Source organism: Ranitomeya variabilis, chromosome 1 (assembly GCF_051348905.1).
Source record: "Ranitomeya variabilis isolate aRanVar5 chromosome 1, aRanVar5.hap1, whole genome shotgun sequence".
In the NCBI taxonomy this organism is placed as follows: domain Eukaryota; kingdom Metazoa; phylum Chordata; class Amphibia; order Anura; family Dendrobatidae; genus Ranitomeya; species Ranitomeya variabilis.
This window is the reverse complement of record NC_135232.1, coordinates 829420888-829437182: the sequence shown is the minus strand read 5'-3', so window position 1 is coordinate 829437182 and position 16295 is coordinate 829420888. Positions and strand designations below refer to the sequence as shown.

The 16295-nt window shown below is 40.8% G+C and overlaps 1 protein-coding gene across 1 annotated transcript in view; it reads left to right on the top strand.

Annotated features, from left to right (window-relative positions):
* Positions 1-16295, top strand: part of FRAS1 (Fraser extracellular matrix complex subunit 1) — a 653238-nt gene that overhangs the window by 380147 nt on the left and 256796 nt on the right. Inside the window, exon 18 of the mRNA XM_077275534.1 lies at positions 6490-6663. Within this exon, the coding sequence (XP_077131649.1) occupies positions 6490-6663 (174 nt within the window). The remainder of the gene's footprint in view (positions 1-6489; positions 6664-16295) is intronic.

Below are 16295 nucleotides of genomic sequence, written 5' to 3'. Positions count from 1 at the left end.
TGAGTATATATTGTTTTTTTATTTTACTTTTTTATAGGCGACGAGGATATCGGGGATTTAGTGTTAGGATAGGAGAGTATAATGTGTGTTTTTACTTTTATTTGAATATGAATTTGAATTATTTTACATGTTTGTAGGTTTTTTTTGTGTGTGAGCACAGATGCCGGCTGAGAAGAGACTACATCTCCCATCAACAACTCCTGCTATCATTGTTATCAGTAACAGCCGACATAGCCTGATGGGACTACGTTAAGCGTTTTACTGCGGGTCACAGTATCTCTGCGGGGTCACACTGACATCTGACAGCCTGACCCCGCAGCGCTCTGACCAACGGTCTTACCAGCGTTAGTGTTACCACCGATAAGAACCACTGCGCCAGTGTTTCCCATGTGTGACACCATGGGAAGCGCCATAGGAAGCCGGTAAAAACGCAAACAAAAGCTCAGCAATTCCTTTTGAGGACCAGGTTGCAGCTGACAGATCCCAACAGTCTGCAAAGTGGTATAGATGTCTCCCTTGTAGTAGTTTACCATGCACATATAGCAATTTTGAAAATACCATCTTTAGCTTTAGCTGCATATTTCATTTTATTTAATTTTAAAAATGCCCCAAAACCACATGTAAAAAATAAACCTGCTTAAGAGCAGCATAGTATGAGAGCTGTCTAGTCTGTTATTGGCTGCGCACCTATAAAACCCCGTAAGTCAGCACCAGAGGTACACGCTACTAGAATGGGATGTACAGTCTGAGTCATTTTGCAAGGGGGTGATAGCCGCAGTATGCACTTTTCCATCAAGCTTCTCCCTGTACAATTTGATGCAGCTTATGCAGTTGTATGAAAGCATCATGCAAATATTTTAAGCTGACTCCAGTCAGTACAATTGTGCACAATCGTAAATCTTCCAGATCAGCCTCAGCTTTACTGTAGTGTATGTATGTATATATATATATATATATATATACAGTATATATAGCTAAAGGAAAGCAAGACTGCCCAAATTTATTCTTTTATTTTTTTAAAAAAGGATAAAATATATTTTTAAAATTCATTGTTTCACTTGCCTCAACTAGCCAAAATATGAGGAGGGAGAATGGAAGCGGTTTAAGAGCTGCATGGTATGGAAACAGTCCACTTGCTATTAGCCCATACAGCACAAACAAATATTGATCAACAACCCCATTGTTATTATTCATTTACAGTTAACACCTATTGTCCAATCTAAATAAAATAAAAAAATTGATGTTTCCCAAAATATCATTGTTATTAAACTGTTTTATAATACATGTGGCGGGGTTGGTTCATTCAGTCATAATTGGTTTGATAAATCGTACTTTAAATGGATGTTTGGTGCAGAAGCCAACATTTGGTAATTTCTACTCGGCTAATTCTTCTCTTTTCTCTGCTCTATGTAGAAACAGGAAGTCTTTTTTTCCCTGCAAATATCTTTCCCCTCTTCAACTCCTGACACAGATCCTCTGCTCCTCACTCTGCCAGGGACATTTGTAGTGACTCATGAGTCATGAAGGTTAAGATTGACCTTCTGTTTCTACATTGAGCTTAGAAGGATTCAGCTAGTCAGTTTTTAATCACGTGATGTCATAGACTTAATGGAAAAGAGAAAAATTAGCTGTAGAAAGACAAAATGAGCAATTGTAAGTACGGAACATAGTGCCTTATAATATGATGATTGCAATATATTAAGAAGGTAAAAATTTTGATCGGTGTGCTTCTTTAAAAAACACAAATAGCTGCATACGAAGTATGCCATACTCTGTAATGAGTGAGTATTATTTTACTAATTTTGACTCATTCACTCACTTTTTAGCATCGCAGTCTGTATACTGTAAAGCTTCCAACATTCTACAAATTATGAACATATTTCATAAATTGGTGTTATCTAAATACAATCTCTTGGCGTTGAAGAGAAACCAGGGTTACTATACATTGAAAACTTAAAATTAGATCCTCCCATTACTACTGAGCATATGACCATCTTGTAATTTGTATTGCTAAATGAAATAATGTCTACATGTATATACAGGTTGTATACCTCTTTCAAAATTTGGACCCCTCCATGCAGGGGCGCCATCAGGGCATTAGTACCCTTACTCTATTTGCTTCTGCTCACTTGGCCCCAAGGGCAACAGTAATCAGGGCTGCTATGGCGCCGCACGCCAGGTACATAACAACACTGCACAGTTAAATCACCCATGGTAATTTTGCCAATATTCCTGAAATTCTTGGTGGCAGCCCTGCCTCCTTGGAGCAAACAATCATGTTTTAGAGTTGTATGCATTATCTTACAGTGCATATCCACTGAAGATTTTAGTAAGCAAACCGCTTCCTATAAAATCGTATTTTAGTACTTTATTTTGCACAGCGCTAGTTTTAATAGAATATATATATATATATATATATATATATATATATATATATATATATATATATATATATATATATATATATATATATATATATTATTTTTTGAAACTCTGTAGTGGTATATCTTGTGGTGATATTTTAATGTCTGACTACAGCGTGATTCTAATTTAACCGTGATGAGGAATAACTAATATTTATTATTTAAAATTTTATCTTACAAGTGATAAACCGTACAATTCTAGAATTAATTTTACTTAAATTTTAAAATAACAAAAGCAATTAAATCTAATTTACTCCCTACCTCTTATCAGGTCAAAAGTGTCCAGTTTGGGTTTTTCTTTTCCTTGATTCCTGCTACCGTATTCCCCTGCATATTCTGTGTTTTTGTGTTTGTTTTTTTAAATTCATCATTAGGTTCTCATTAGGTTCTCTAGATATGGGTCTTTTTATTTAATGTGCCAAAAATACAAATGTTATGGTGTTTATTATGGAGGTGTTGATCACAGGATTCTATGGGGGCTTGTTTTTAGGCTGCTCTACATAATATTCAGACATCAGTGTTTATACATGTTCGTGAAAATTGGTACAGGTGTCAATCACTGTTGTACATCAGTGTGTCTGTTTTTAGCATTAGTGTGTCATCAGTCTTTTTCACGGATGTATAAAGAAATTGCAAATCTTCTGTACATTTCAATGTTAAACACTGGACCGCACATGGATGGATTCCTTCCGTGTGATGCATCGGACCATAAGACGCAGCCCAAATTATAGGGAGGAAAATAGTTGTTTTTTTTAATACAATGGTGGTGGGTCTTATAGTCCGCTTTTATGATGGGTTACCGGGAAAGTGGGGCTGCTGCGGTGGAGCAGGGTCCCGGGAGGCAGGGTTGCTGCTGCAGAAAGCCGGCGGCGGTGGCAGGAGTGGGCGATATTATGGGATTTATTGTATCTTACCATTGTATATGTATATATATATTGTTGTTTATATTTTTTAGAATATCTGGCAATGATCTATATGTGTTTGTGATTCAAAGTACTGTTGGTCAGGTGAGCTCCTTTTCTTTTTTTTTTTTTTTTTGCTTTACCTTTCCATTGTTAGGTCAGTCCTTCTTATACCGGATGGACTGCTGAGCAGATCAGCTGTGACAAAGACCGTATGGTCGAAACGCGTAGCTTTCTTCACTTGTGATATGGCATTGTCCCAGGAGTGTGTCCTCTACTATTTTATATGATGGATTAAAGTTTTACATTTTATCAAAGAAGCTGGAACATTTTTCTCTTTTACTTTCTTTTGGATTTTCCTGACATTCTGACCCTTTCAGCAAAGATAAGTCCTTGCTCGTCCTTTTACAGTCCACTTGTTGTGGACTTTATTGTTCAGCATATTCTATGTTTTGCTCATTTGTCCAGCTTATCAGTATTGATCTATTAAGCTAAGCTGGAAGCTCTGGGCAGCAGATTTTGCCCTCCACACCTTTAGTCAGGTGTGGAGATTTTTGCATTTCTCTGCGGTGGACTTTTTCTAGTTTTTATTACTGACCGCACAGTGTTCTTTCCTGTACTATCTATCTAGCTAGAAGTGGCCTCCTTTGCTAAATCTTGTTTCATACTGCGTATGTCATTTCCTTCTCCTCTCACAGTCATTATTTGTGGGGGGCTGTCTATCCTTTGGGGATTTTCTCTGAGGCAAGATAGCTTTCCTGTTTCTACCTTTAGGGGTAGTTAGTTCTCCGGCTGTGACGAGGTGTCCAGGGAGTGACAGGAACATCCCACGGCTACTGCTAGTGTTGTGTTAAGATCAGGAACTGCGGTCTGTATAGTTACCACCTGCTCAGAGCTAGTCGCATGTCGCTCCTAAATTACCAGTCCATAACAGTACAACTGGCCAAAAATGAGTTGAATGCATCTCAAAAGAAGGAAAAGAAAAAGAGTTCTGAGCCATTTTTTTTTTTCTTTAGTCTGTTTTGTCTTTTTCCTTCCTCTTAACCTCTGGGTGGTTCAGGATTTGGGTGCGGACATGGATGTTCAGGGTTTGTTTTTTCGTGTGGATCAGCTTGCTGCAAGAGTACAGATTACCCAAGATTATGTTGTTCAGACTCCAGCCTTAGAGCCTAGAATTCCTACTCCAGATTTGTTTTACGGGGATAGATCTAAGTTTTTGAACTTTAAAAATAACTGCAAATTGTTTTTTGCTCTGAAACCCCGTTCCTCTGGTGACCCCACTCAGCAAGTTAAAATAGTTATTTCTCTGCTGCGTGGTGACCCTCAGGACTGGGCATTCTCCCTTGAGTTGGGGGATCCGGCATTGCTTAATGTAGATGCATTTTTTCAATTGCTCGGATTATTGTATGACGAACCTAACTCTGTGGATCATGCGGAAAAAACCTTGTTGGCCCTGTATCAGGATCAGGAAGCGGCAGAATTATACTGCCAGAAATTTAGAAAATGGTCTGTGCTCAACATATCTCACTGAAGACATCATCCAAGGCCTTTTACAGTCAACATAGACACACCTATGTGCCTGAATATTCAGTCAGTATGTTAAGTTGTTGTTGTTTTGGAGTTTGCCATTCTCCAGTTCCTTCTTCTGCATTATTCTCAACAACAAGGTTTCTGCAATATGCATCTACTAATCCTTACACCTACTGGTTAATCCATTTACTAAAGTTTTACAAACTGCTATTTATATTTCTGCAAATTCCTGTTGTGTCAGCATCTATTACCCTCAGACTTGATGGTTAAACTATCAACTGCTGTATGTGTTATGAATTGCTATCTAAAGATTGAATCTGCAAATCGCCTCTTCAGGGAAATCTAGAGATTGTTCACATTACACTGTATCTCTGAAAAAGTCCTGCAGTTTCTACCGTCTTCACCTACATTCTAGTTCAGACTATATTAATTTATTTTTACTCTTTTATATAGTAACATGCAAATTGTCTCTTCAGAGAGGACCATGAATTCCACGGCGCTTTACAGACATCATAATCACTGTCCCCATTCGCGCTCACAACCAAAATTTCTGATTAGTATGTCTTTTGAGTGAGGGAGGAAACTGGATTATCTGGAGGAAATAATAATAATAATTTTATTTATATAGTGCCAACATATTCCGCAGCACTTTACATTATAGAGAGGATTTGTACAGACAATAGACAATTACAGCATAACAAAAATCAGTTCAAAATAGATACCAAGAGGAATGAGGGCCCTGCTCACAAGCTTACAAACTTTGAGGAAAAAGGGGAGACACGAGGTGGAATGCACGCAAACGCTGGGAGAACATACAAGCTCCTTGCAGATGTCGTCCTTGTTGTCCACCATAGCCCTTTGTTCTGGTACTCTATGTTGTGCTTTGCTTTGGGTCAGTGTGACCTGAGGATTGTTGAATCTACCTCAGTAGATGAGCAGTAACACATACAAATCAGCAAGCCGAGAGACAAATCAGGTTTAATGATATATATGTAAAGGAGCAAATTTATACTATAGATCCTGCTGGATCATGGGCCACAGACTCCATTAGCGGCTTAGTACGCCTAGAGCCCCTTCGTTTTTTCATTTATTGCATTGCTCCACAGTTTATCGTTATAAGGTGACTTTTCCTTCAACACGCTGTAACCAGCTTAACCAGATAAATTGGAAATTGTTCTGAAGAAGGTCCAGTGGGACCGAAAACGTTTAACTGTTGAAACTGTATCTGGGACGTGCAATAAAGTCAATTAACTTCATCTTACAACCGATTTGAGTGCCAAGTTTATTGTATACATTGATTGACGGGTTGGAGACCCTACTTGAGCACCATATCTCACCATCCAGCAGAGTGCCGTGTTTTGCATATTATCAAAACGGAGAACTGCCACATAACTCTTTCTTTGAGGAACCTAGAACACCCTTGCATTACTTGAACTGCAAGTCCTTTTTATATATAATACGCTTTTCATACTGTCCTGTGTTATTCTTGTGGAGGTTTACAATGTATCCATATATGAATCCAAATGTTTGCATTGTAGTCACATATTGCAAGAGGTTTTTTATGTGTTTGTGGTTGTATGAAATCATCTAGAAACCTAAGACATTCTGTTCTCTGCTTCTCTTTACATCTTCAGCTTGCCATCCATCTTGTCGTGTCTGCCTGGGCCCAGAAGACTCCCACTGCACACAATGCACAAATCCAGAGCACTCATTAGAGGCAGTTCAGGAGTATGGAGGGAAGCCTTATGGGAGTTGTGTGCCTCACTGCAGGCCTCATTTTTATGTGGACACCACAGAATTATGTCGAGGTGAGCTAGACACTAAATGTGAATCATAAAGGTCTGTTTGGAAATGAGTTTGGTAGGTGCTATAGGATGCATCAATTTTTGTTAACGTTTACAAGCCGTTTGAACAATACTTTATTTTCTTAAAATGTTGATAGGGTGATTCAACTTGTTAATACAGTTAAGAGAATAACACATAATCACACTTGTTACTGCTACTAAACGAGGATATCTCTGAATTATTATAATAATGTGCAACTAAAAGTTACATTCCCAATGATATTACAGTATAGCTGTTCATGTAATGTGGCCAGTTTTAGTGGTCTACAACTAGGTTTATATCAGTTGAAGGACTGTGTGGCACTCACTAGTTCGAAAAAAGTGTAATAGTCCTTTATTCTGTACTTTGGGACATGGACAAAAGTGGGGCGTGCAGATTACAGAGGCATGCGGGGAAAGACTGAATAGACAAGACTATACCTAGGTTTATGCCACCCTATTTGATTCCAAAGATTTATGATGAGCTGTCGTTCCTCCCTTCTACCCACCATATTCATTCATCTGATCATCTGATTGACAGGTTTTGGTCATCTGTTAGTACTTTGTCTTCCATAGGCCATTATGAATCTTTTGACAGATACCCTCTAGAAGGGTTGTCCAAACTGGACAACTATAGTTAGAGCAGGGGAGGCTCAATGCTCTGGCGGGGTCTGCAAGAGATATTGAAAATGTCAGTGAACTGAATAATAGAAAGCAGACTAACATTTATAATACAATGAATAAACTTTTATTTACATAAAACAAACAATTACTTTCAAAACTAATAACAAATTATTGCTGATTTAATTTTAATATGCATTTTTCTCCCTTAGTTAGGAAACCAAGTGGAATGAAAGTTGAGGGTTATATGTAGTGTCAGCAACTATCTTGCTACAATATGTTAAACATGTTTAATTTCATATTCATCATTTAGTTTGCAAGTGAGATGTATGTCAGCCAAGATCAGTTTCTCTGGGATATTGTTTGACAGTTGGGTGAAGAACAGCCAAATTGTAGTCAGCAAACAATTTACAAATACTTAACACTCAGTGGGCACATTCACAGGGCCCTGGGCATAAAGTATAATGAAGAGTGATGGCACAGTAATTATAAAAGTTTCCTTTGCAACTTTAAATTTTATTCAATTACGCAGATTTCCAAGTCGATGTATAAAGCAATAATTTTTGATGATTGCTTATATAAAATAAATCTGAAAAGGCAAAAGGAAATGATGTCTAAACATCCATTTATAAAAGTTCGAAGTGACGGAACAGATTAGGTTTCCAATGGACTTTTTCCAACTAGTGTAAAATAGCAAAAGTACAGAATGTACATTATATGGTACTTCGAGGGAAAAGGGAATGGTAGATATTGGGTAGAGACAGAGGTGGAAAACAAAGCCCTTTTCGAATAATCATAAGTTATCCCCTATCTGTAGGATATCCCCTATCCCAACTGTTGGAACTCTCTCCTTGTCAATGGGACTATCAGTAATAGCTGAGCACTGTCAGATTCCCAGCAATCAGTAAGTTGTCTCCTATCCAGTAGAGAAGAGATCACGTGCGATTTTGGGAGCAATCCTTTAATACAAAGTAGTCAAGTGAGGCTTCTGGAACACGATTACTTTTGTTTCTTAAAGCAAAGTTTTATAAAGGGGCTACAGAGGTAACGGTCACACGTGGGTCCTGCATCTTGCCCTATCCACAACATAAGACCACACCGGTATTATAATTGGTACATGGTAGATGGGGACCTTTTTGACATTTTGTGAAGGGTACATGAGTCTCAGCCTTTACATTAGCAGTAAACTTAGACATTGTTTTTCCAATACTCTGTTAGGGCATATTGAATTAATTATTAATGTCCTCTACTTGGATCTTTTATCCACCTAAACGGCTGAAGTGGAAAGCATTTACAGAGAGGGTCTGTAGGTCCTTGCACATCTGTGCATTACACGAAGGCTCAAGTCATTTCAATGGCCATTATATAATGCTTCATTTGTCACGTGGGAGTTGAAATTGGACACTTATCAAGTTCCCCTTCAGATCAAAGTTTATGACTAAAGGTGATCATCTTTAAAAATGGATTTCAAATCATGGACAATCTTTTTAAAATTATGGATATAATTATACATAACAAATATAGTGGGGGAAACAAGTATTTGATACACTGATGATTTTGCAAGTGTTCCCACCTACAAAGAATGGAGAGGTCTGTTATTTTTATCATAGGTACACTTAAACTGTGAGAGACAGCATCTAAAAATAGAACCAAAAAAATCACATTGTATAATTTTTAAATAATTAAATTGTATTTTATTACATGAAATAAGTATCTGATGACCTACCAACCAACATGAAGTCTAGCTCTCACAGAGCTGTTAATTTTTCTTTAAGAAGCCCTCCTACTCTGCATTCATTACCTGTATTATTTGCACATGTTTGAACTCATTACCTGTATAAAAGACACCAGTCCACACACTCCTTAATCAAACTCCAGCCTTTTCACCATGGTCAAGACCAAAGAGCTGTCTAAGGATACAAGGGACAAAATTGTAGACCTGCACAAGGCTGGGATGGCCCATAGGTCAATAGGCAAGCAGCTTGGCGAGAAGGCAACAACTGTTGGCACAATTATTAGAAAATGGAGGAAACACAAGGTGACTATCAATCTTCCTCTGTCTGGGGCTCCATGCAAGATCTCGCCTCGTGGGGTAAGGATGTTTCTGAGAAAGGTCAGGAATCAGCCCAGAATTACATGGGAGGACCTGATCATTGAACTGAAGAGAGCTGGTACCAAATTACCGTTAGTAACACACTCTGCCATCATGGATTAAAGTACTGCTGGGCATGCAAGGTCCCCCTGCTCACGTCAGCACATGTTCAGGCCTTTTGAAGTTTACCAATATCCATCTGGCTGATCCAGAGGAGGCATGAGAGAAGGTCATGTGGTCAGACCAGACTAAAATAGAACTTTTTGGGATCAACTTCACTCGCCAAGGAAAAAGGATGAGTACAACTCCAAGAACACCATCCTAACCGTGAAGCGTGGTGGGGAAATATCATACTTTGGGGTGCTTTTCTGCAAAGAGGACATGACAATTACACCATATTGAAAGGAGGATGAGTGGAGTCACGTATCCCCAAATTTTGGCCAACAGCCTCCTTCCCTCAGTATGAGCATTGAAGATGGGTCATGGCTGGGTCTTCCAGCATGACATTGACCCAAAGCACACAGCCAGGGTAACTAAGGAATGGCTCTGTAAGAAGCCTAGCCAGTCTCCAGACCTAAACCCAATAGAAAATCTTTGGAATGAGCTGAAAATCAATGTTGCCCAGCGACAATCCCCGAAACCAGAAAGATCTGGAGAAGATCTGTATGGAGGAGTGGGCCAAATCCCTGCTGCAGTGTGTTTAAACTTGGTCAAGAACTATAGGAAACATCTGACCTCTGTAATTGCAAACAAAGGTTTCTGTACCAAATATTAATTTCTGTTGATCTATTGTATTAAATACTTATTTCATGCAATAAAATGTAAATTAATTATGTAAAAATTATACAATGTGATTTTCTGGATATTTTTTTAAGATTCTGTCTCTCACAGTTGAAGTGTACGTATTATAAAAATGGCAGACCTCTCCATTCTTTCTAGGTGAGAAAACTTGCAAAATCGGCAGTGTATCAAATACTTATTTTCCCACTGTACATCTCAAGATACATAGAGAATACATTTCTTTTTTATTAAATACTAAGAACAACACTATTTATAATCTGTAGTTGATTTATCTAAAATGCTGATCAGATAGGAAGAAGTTCCCTTTAATACACCCAAGGTTCCCTCTTATTTGTACTGCATTCTGTAAATTCAGGATATATTGGGCTTCTATGTCTAAAAGAACAGCGTCAGATTCACTGCTAAGACATTCAAAGGTCAAACGTAATTTAAATCAAGATATGGGGGGGGATTAAAAATGTCCATCAGCAATTTAAATAGATGTAGACTATTCCCTAAAGGATAAGACTGCGGTTTATTGAATAATTTTCTTCATGTCAGATTTTTTTCTTAAATACTCATAGAATTCTCTATTCATGTTATTTTATATCTAGGATGTTTGCTCAAGGGGAATTTTAATCGATTCTTGTCATAAATAGATGATGTGATATGTTTGTATTCTTTGTTCCATGCCTTAGGTAGTGTAGAAGATACGATCATTTGATCTTGAAAGGGCACACCATCTTTTAGCCAGTTTGCCTGTATTGCTGAATTCTTCAGTCCAAGTTTTTATTTCCCTTTTGTATGTGACCAGCAAAACAAAAATAATTGCCTTTTTGTCATAAAGTTTTGCAATAATTAATTTACCGGTAGTTAAACCAATCCTGGGCATTTTACTCAGATACTCGCATGTTCACTATGGGGAAAAAAGTTGCAAAATTTGGGAGACTTTCTATAGGAGAAGGTTTCATAGGGTATGTTAAAAGTTACCGTAAGTTTCATTCTTGACTTTTATCAACAATATGGAGGAGATAGCAAGGAAACATTAATTTATAGTATTCGGTCTTGGTGAGTGGATTTTCAAATATAGCTCTGTATAGTATCCAAAATGGGGCTGACTTTGTTCTTGTCCTCTATTTCAGTAGGGGGCTGCTCTGAAGGACAAACTACTGTTTGTAGCACTGTGTTATACCTGGTGCTGGGCCTAAAGTGTCAGGGCATGACCTTAATCTGTTGTGTACTCTTGTGCAATACACTGCCTCCTTAGGCCCGACCCTGGGCTTAACAGAATTTGTTAGTTTTTATTTCTGTTAACTTATGATGACTAAGCCTGGACATAGACATTAGATAAGTGACTGACAAGCGCTCATTGGTCTCTCCTGACTCTGCTATATACTTGCAAGCTCGGCCGTATTTGTGTTCTCAGTAGACAGAAGGGAGTAAGCCTCTGCCACCATATACATTGGTTAACCTGCCTTGCCAGAATAGTCAGGTTTGCCCAAAATAATTGCATGGCCAGCTTTGGTCTACAAGTCACTAGATTGGGTGTGAACATGTAGAGGTCAGCAAATTGTGGTCATATCGATTTTCTTTGTCCTAATTTCTTCCTTCATATTTAAGTAGGCTTATCCTACGGTAATTTTTGTGCCATTCCAGGCTAGTGTTCTCAGATGATATCTTTAGTTCTAAGAACTTCTAGAAATGTACATATGATGTGTGTGAGTGATATTAGCAGCTCCACTGCACTTTTATGAGCTGCGGACTTTAGGTTTAGTGGCTCTGTAATGAGTCATCTTTGATAAGAATTCTTTGTTTTGCGCCAGAGTTTTATGGATGTCATGCAGGCAGGTTCATGCCCTGGTGGTTTAATGAATGCTCTATGTGGATAGCAGAAAAGAGCAACTCTCCAGATCTCTCAGCCTTGACAAAATACAGATTTGGTGTACTGTAAAAGTGGTAGGATAGAAATGATAGGTCGATGACAACACATTCTGCACCATAATTCTATATTAGGCGAGATAATTATACCCTGAACGCCTCATTTGACTTCAGTGCACAGGAATGAAAAGATGGTGAAAGCCATAAAACTCCTGAACTGTATATAGGGACCCATCTGTGGATGTCTTTTCCAAAATGGGAAATGACTGAGTCTTTATGTATGTTTCTAAAATTAGCATTTTTGATTAATTGCTATTTGTTTGCAGAGCAGAAAAATTATGCAACACAAAGGAACTTTTACAATTAAAATATCTGCCTCTCCTATTTCATAAATCTGTCTTTAGAACAGGCAAGGAATTATACATTAGCCTATGCTCTGCTACACAAGCGGTGATGTATAAAACATTGATCTATTGGTAAGGATACAATATCGCGCATGTAATCTTATCTAGCCGAGATTCAATGACTTTCATATATACATTTAAAAACCGGAATATGATGGCCTGTAATTTTAGGAGTAAGATCATGAATTACAGCAAATGCATCTGAAGAGCCGCTTTCTCAGCACTTCTTGAATTACAAGTTGCTTACTTTTGTAACCCAAAAGTTTGAAAGTTCAACTAGTCTGAGAAAATAGTGTAACTGACAAGAATACGATCGATTTACAGATAACCTTTCATTGGATTTTTTAATTTAAAGGGGTTGTCCAGTTAAAACAAGTTCTCACTTATCCGTAGAATAGATAAGAGCTTGCTGATGTTGGGTGTCCTACAGCCATGATCTGCACCAATCAGTAGATTGTGGAATTTTTGTTCCTGTAACATGATGCGACAGATCATACGCTTGACTGCCGGTCCATTCATTCATTAACCCCTTCCCGACCTTTGACGCATACGCTGCATCATGAAAGTCTGTGCCAATCCGACCTATGACGCAGCGTATGCGTCATGGAATGATCGCGTCCCTGCAGATCGGGGTGAAGGGGTTAACTCCCATTTTACCCGATCTGCAGAGACAGGGGGAGTGGTGCTTCAGCCCAGGGGGGGTGGCTTCACCCCCCCGTGGCTACGATCGCTCTGATTGGCTGTTGAAAGTGAAACTGCCAATCAGAGCGATTTGTAATATTTCACCTAAAAAAATGGTGAAATATTACAATCCAGCCATGGCCGATGCTGCAATATCATCGGCCATGGCTGGAAATACTTAAGTGACCCCCCCACACCCACCGATCGCCCCCCCAGTCCTCCGTTATGGGGTCCGGTCCCCTCCGTCCGCCTGCCGGCTCCCCCGTCCTCCTGTCCGCTCCCTCCTTGTTTGAATTCACCCCCCCTGTGGTCCGATCACCCCCCCTGTGCTCCAATCCACCCCCCCACCACCCCTTCATACTTACCGATCCTCCCGGTGTCCGTACGTCTCCTCGCTGGGCGCCGCCATCTTCCAATATGGCGGGCGCATGCTCAGTGCGCCCGCCGAAATCTGCCAGCCGGCAGATTCCTTACAGGTACATTTTGATCGCTGTGGTAGGTTCTATCACAGCGATCAAAATAAAAAAAATAATAAATACCCCCCCCCTTTATCACCCCCATAGGTAGGGAGAATAATAAAATAAAGAAAATATATTTTTTTTTTTTTCGTTTTCCACTAGGGTTAGGGTTAGAACTAGGGGTAGGGTTAGGGTTACGGGTAGGGTTAGGGGTAGGGTTAGGGTTATGGCATGTGCGGATTTGGCTGCGGATCCGCAGCGGATTGGCCGCGGATCCGCAGCGGATTTGGCCGCGGATCCGCAGCGGATTTGGCCGCGGATCCGCAGCGGATTTGGCCGCGGATCCGCAGCGGATTTGGCCGCGGATCCGCAGCGGATTTGGCCGCGGATCCGCAGCGGATTTGGCCGCGGATCCGCAGCGGATTTGGCCGCGGATCCGCAGCGGATTTGGCTGCGGATCCGCAGCGGATTTGGCTGCGGATCCGCAGCGGATTGGCCGCTGCAAATTCGTTGCAGTTTTCCATCAGGTTTACAGTACCATGTACACCTATGGAAAACCGAATCCACTGTGCCCATGGTGCGGAAAATTCCGTGCAGAAACGCTGCGTTGTATTTTCTGCAGCATGTCAATTCTTTGTGCGGATTCCGCAGCGTTTTACACCTGTTCCTCAATAGGAATCCGCAGGTGAAATCCGCACAAAAAAACACTGGAAATCTGCTGTAAATCTGCAGGTAAAACGCAGTGCCTTTTACCTGCGGATTTTTCAAAAATCGTGCGGAAAAATCTCACACGAATCCGCAACGTGGGCACATAGCCTTAGGGTTAGGGTTGGAATTAGAGTTAGGGTACCGTCTCACAGTGGCACTTTGATCGCTACGACGGTACGATCCGTGACGTTCCAGCGATATCCATACGATATCGCTGTGTCTGACACGCAGCAGCGATCAGGGACCCTGCTGAGAATCGTACGTCGTAGCAGATCGTTTGGAACTTTCTTTCGTCGCTGGATCTCCCGCTGTCATCGCTGGATCGTTGTGACAGCGATCCAGCGATGCGTTCACTTGTAACCAGGGTAAACATCGGGTTACTAAGCGCAGGGCCGCGCTTAGTACCCCGATGTTTACCGTGGTTACCAGCGTAATAGTAAAAAAAATAAAACCGTACATACTCACATTTCGGTGTCCTTCAGGTCCCTTGCCGTCTGCTTCCCGCTCTGACTGTCTGCCGGCCAGAAAGTGAGAGCACAGCACAGCAGTGACGTCACCGCTGCGCTCTGCTCTCACTGTACGGCGGCACTCAGTCAGAGCGGGAAGCAGACGGCAAGGGACCTGAAGGACACCGAAATGTGAGTATGTACGGTTTTTTTTTTTAACTTTTACGCTGGTAACCACGGTAAACATCGGGTTACTAAGCGCGGCCCTGCGCTTAGTAACCCGATGTTTACCCTGGTTACCCGGGACCTTGGCATCGTTGGTCGCTGGAGAGCGGTCTGTGTGACAGCTCCCCAGCGACCACACAACGACTTTCCAACGATCACGGCCAGGTCGTATCGCTGGTCGTGAACGTTGGTAAATCGTTATGTGAGACGGTACCCTTAGGGTTGGAATTAGGGCTAGGGTTGGAAATAGGGTTAAGATTAGGCTTGTGGTTAGGGTTAAGGATAGGGTTAGGGTTGTGTTGGGGTTACAGTTGTGGGTAGGGTTGGGATTAGGGTTAGGATTAGGGTTGGATTTAGGGTTACGGGTGTGTTGGGGTTAGGGTTGTGGTTAGGGGTGTGTTGGGGTTAGGGTTGTGATTAGGGTTATGGCTACAGTTGGGATTAGGGTTAGGGGTGTGTTGGGGTTAGTGGTGAAGTTAGAATTGAGGGGTTTCCACTGTTTAGGCACATCGGGGGTCTCCAAACGCAACATGGCGCCACCATTGATTCCAGCCAATCTTGCGTTCAAAAAGTCAAATGGTGCGCCCTCCCTTCCAAGCCCCGACGTGCGCCCAAACAGTGGTTTACCCCCACATATGGGATACCAGCGTACTCAGGACAAACTGGGCAACAACTATTGGGGTCCAATTTCTCCTGTTACCCTTGCAAAAATAAAAAATTACTTGCTAAAACATAATTTTTGAGGAAAGAACAATTATTTTTTATTTTCATGGCTCTTCTTTATAAACTTATGTGAAGCACTTGGGGGTTGAAAGTGCTCACCACACATCTAGATAAGATCCTTTTGGGGTCTAGTTTCCAAAATGGGGTCACTTGTGGGGTGTTTCTACTGTTTAGGCACATCAGGGGCTCTGCAAATGCAACGTGACGCCCGCAGACCATTCCATCAAAGTCTGCATTTCAAATGTCACTACTTCCCTTCCAAGCCTTGACGTGCGCCCAAACAGTGGTTTACCCCCACATATGGGGTACCAGCATACTCACAACAAACTGGGCAACAAATATTGGGGTCCAATTTCTCCTGCTACCCTTGTGAACAAAAAAATTGCTTGCTAAAACATCTTTTTTGAGGACAGAAAAATGATTTTTTATTTTCACGGCTCTGCGTTGTAAACTTCTGTGAAGCACTTGGGGGTTGAACGTGCTCACCACACATCTAGATAAGTTCTTTGGGGGGTCTAGTTTCCAAAATGGCGTCACTTAGGGGGGGGTTTCTACTGTTTAGGCACATCAGGGGCTCTGCAAATGCAACGTGACGCCCGCA